Source organism: Sphaeramia orbicularis, chromosome 22 (genome assembly GCF_902148855.1).
Source record: "Sphaeramia orbicularis chromosome 22, fSphaOr1.1, whole genome shotgun sequence".
Taxonomy (NCBI): Eukaryota; Metazoa; Chordata; class Actinopteri; order Kurtiformes; family Apogonidae; genus Sphaeramia; species Sphaeramia orbicularis.
Genome location: NC_043978.1, coordinates 11,935,084 through 11,937,057, shown reverse-complemented (window position 1 = coordinate 11,937,057; position 1,974 = coordinate 11,935,084). Strand labels below are relative to the sequence as shown.

General features: G+C 34.2%; 1 gene segment (V, D, J or C); it reads left to right on the top strand.

Annotated features, from left to right (window-relative positions):
• Positions 1-1,974, top strand: LOC115413211 (T cell receptor beta variable 29-1-like). The segment is given in 2 exon segments: positions 1-291; positions 1,646-1,974. Coding segments are annotated over 2 exon segments (378 nt in total).

Genomic DNA, 1,974 nt, shown 5'->3' with positions numbered 1-1,974 from the left:
TTGAGCCTTATATTCATTTTTTGCTCATTTTATTGATTATTTTGTTAATACATTGATTCTTTTCTTCATTTTTTTTTTGTTAAATTCTGTTGCTATATATAATTCTATGTATGTTAGTCATTTTTTGTTGATTTCTGATTCGTCATTTCAGTCAAAGGTCACATGACGCGCTGACTCTCCTCCCTGCAGTTCCTGATATCTCTGTAACAGACACTGAACATTCTAGAACAGACGTGAACGTGATGGACCGCGTCCTCCTCAGCCTGGTGGTGTTTCTACTGTGGATTAGAGGTAAAACGTGCACATGTGCATCTAAACTATGTGGACAAAAGTATGTGGACACGTTGAATCCAGGTGTTCCTTTTCTAACAGGGGTCTGGGATACAAAACAATAATGATTAATGTCAGAATATAGTTTTATATTATGGGATAAATATCATTGCATGGGTTAGTTTGGTTTAAATTGTTTTCTTTGCTTCTAAAATGCCTCAGAGATGGTTTTGACTAATTTCTCTTAAGAAATATTGATCTTTATAAACTTGACATAAATATTGGGACACATCATGTCTACAGTTGTAAGATGTCCCATTCATGATGATTTGAGATAAAAACATCAATATCAATATTTCCACTATACACTTTATTGTTATTTATGCACCTGTTTCACACTGAAAAATTCAACTTTTAGATTAGACTTTATTGATCCCACAACGAATGTCAAGGTAGCAACAGAATGAAGTGCAAAAAAAAAAAAAAAGTGTACATGCATAAGGATAGTGCAAAAAAACAAGATAGTGCCAAAGCAAACAATATAAAATAAAAAACAATAATAGTAATAAAAAAATTAAAAAAAAAAAAACTATACAGACAATATATATATATATATATATTTACAACAGAGGGGAAATTAATTGGCACATTCTAGTTTATTATTGCACCTTACTGGTTGTCCAGATTTGATTTTACCACTTGTGGGGTTTTTTTTTTTTTTTGGACGCTTTGACAACAAATAATAGTAACAATCTAATAGTAATGATCATTTAGGTTACAGTTATGAAATAGCAATCAAGTTACCTAATTAATTACCACTTCTGTTTTTATACTTCTGATATATTATCCACAGTGTCTTTGCTTTTGTATTCTGTTTTTTTCATTCTTCTATTGTACTTTTACTGTTCATCCAGCTGATGCTACACTGCAGTTTCCCAGTTTGGGATCAATAAAATCTATCTATCCATCAATATTTCCTCAAAGTTTAATGGTAGATTTTTCTTCCTCAGTGAGATGTGAAGAAAGTAGATGGTTAGTTGTGGTAGAAAATTATTATTTACAGTCAGAGCATAGAAAAGATTTTAGAAATTTAGAGGAAGAACATTTAAAATCAGTCATGGATTTAAAAAAACAAAAAAAATCAATGTTGAGAGAAATTCAGTCAAAACCTTCTCTGAGTCATTTTGGAAACAAAGATAATAATTTAAACCAAACTAACCCATGCAATGATATTTATCCCATAATATAAAACTATATTCTGACATTAGTCATTATTGTTTGTATCCCAGACCCCTGTCAGAAAAGAAACACCTGATTTCAACATGTCCACATACTTTTGTCCACATCTCCATAGACTGTTTTCTGTTTCCTCCAGGTTTCACTCATGGAAGTGAAGTCACTCAGACACCGACACTGTGGAAAACCAGAGGGGAAAATGCGACGCTGTCCTGTAAACACTCTAAAGGTGCTGGATACAACCAGATGTACTGGTTCCGACAGTTGCCGGGGGAAACCATGGAGCTCATAGTGTACACAACTGTGGGCCTGGATCCAGACTTTGGAGAATTTAAGGACAAATTCACAGCCACGAAGCCTAACTTTGAAAGCGGGACGTTGACGGTGAAGAATGTGACAGCGGCAGATCGAGGCTTGTATTTGTGCGCCGTGAGCGAACACAGTGACACAAACCCACTGAACAGCTGA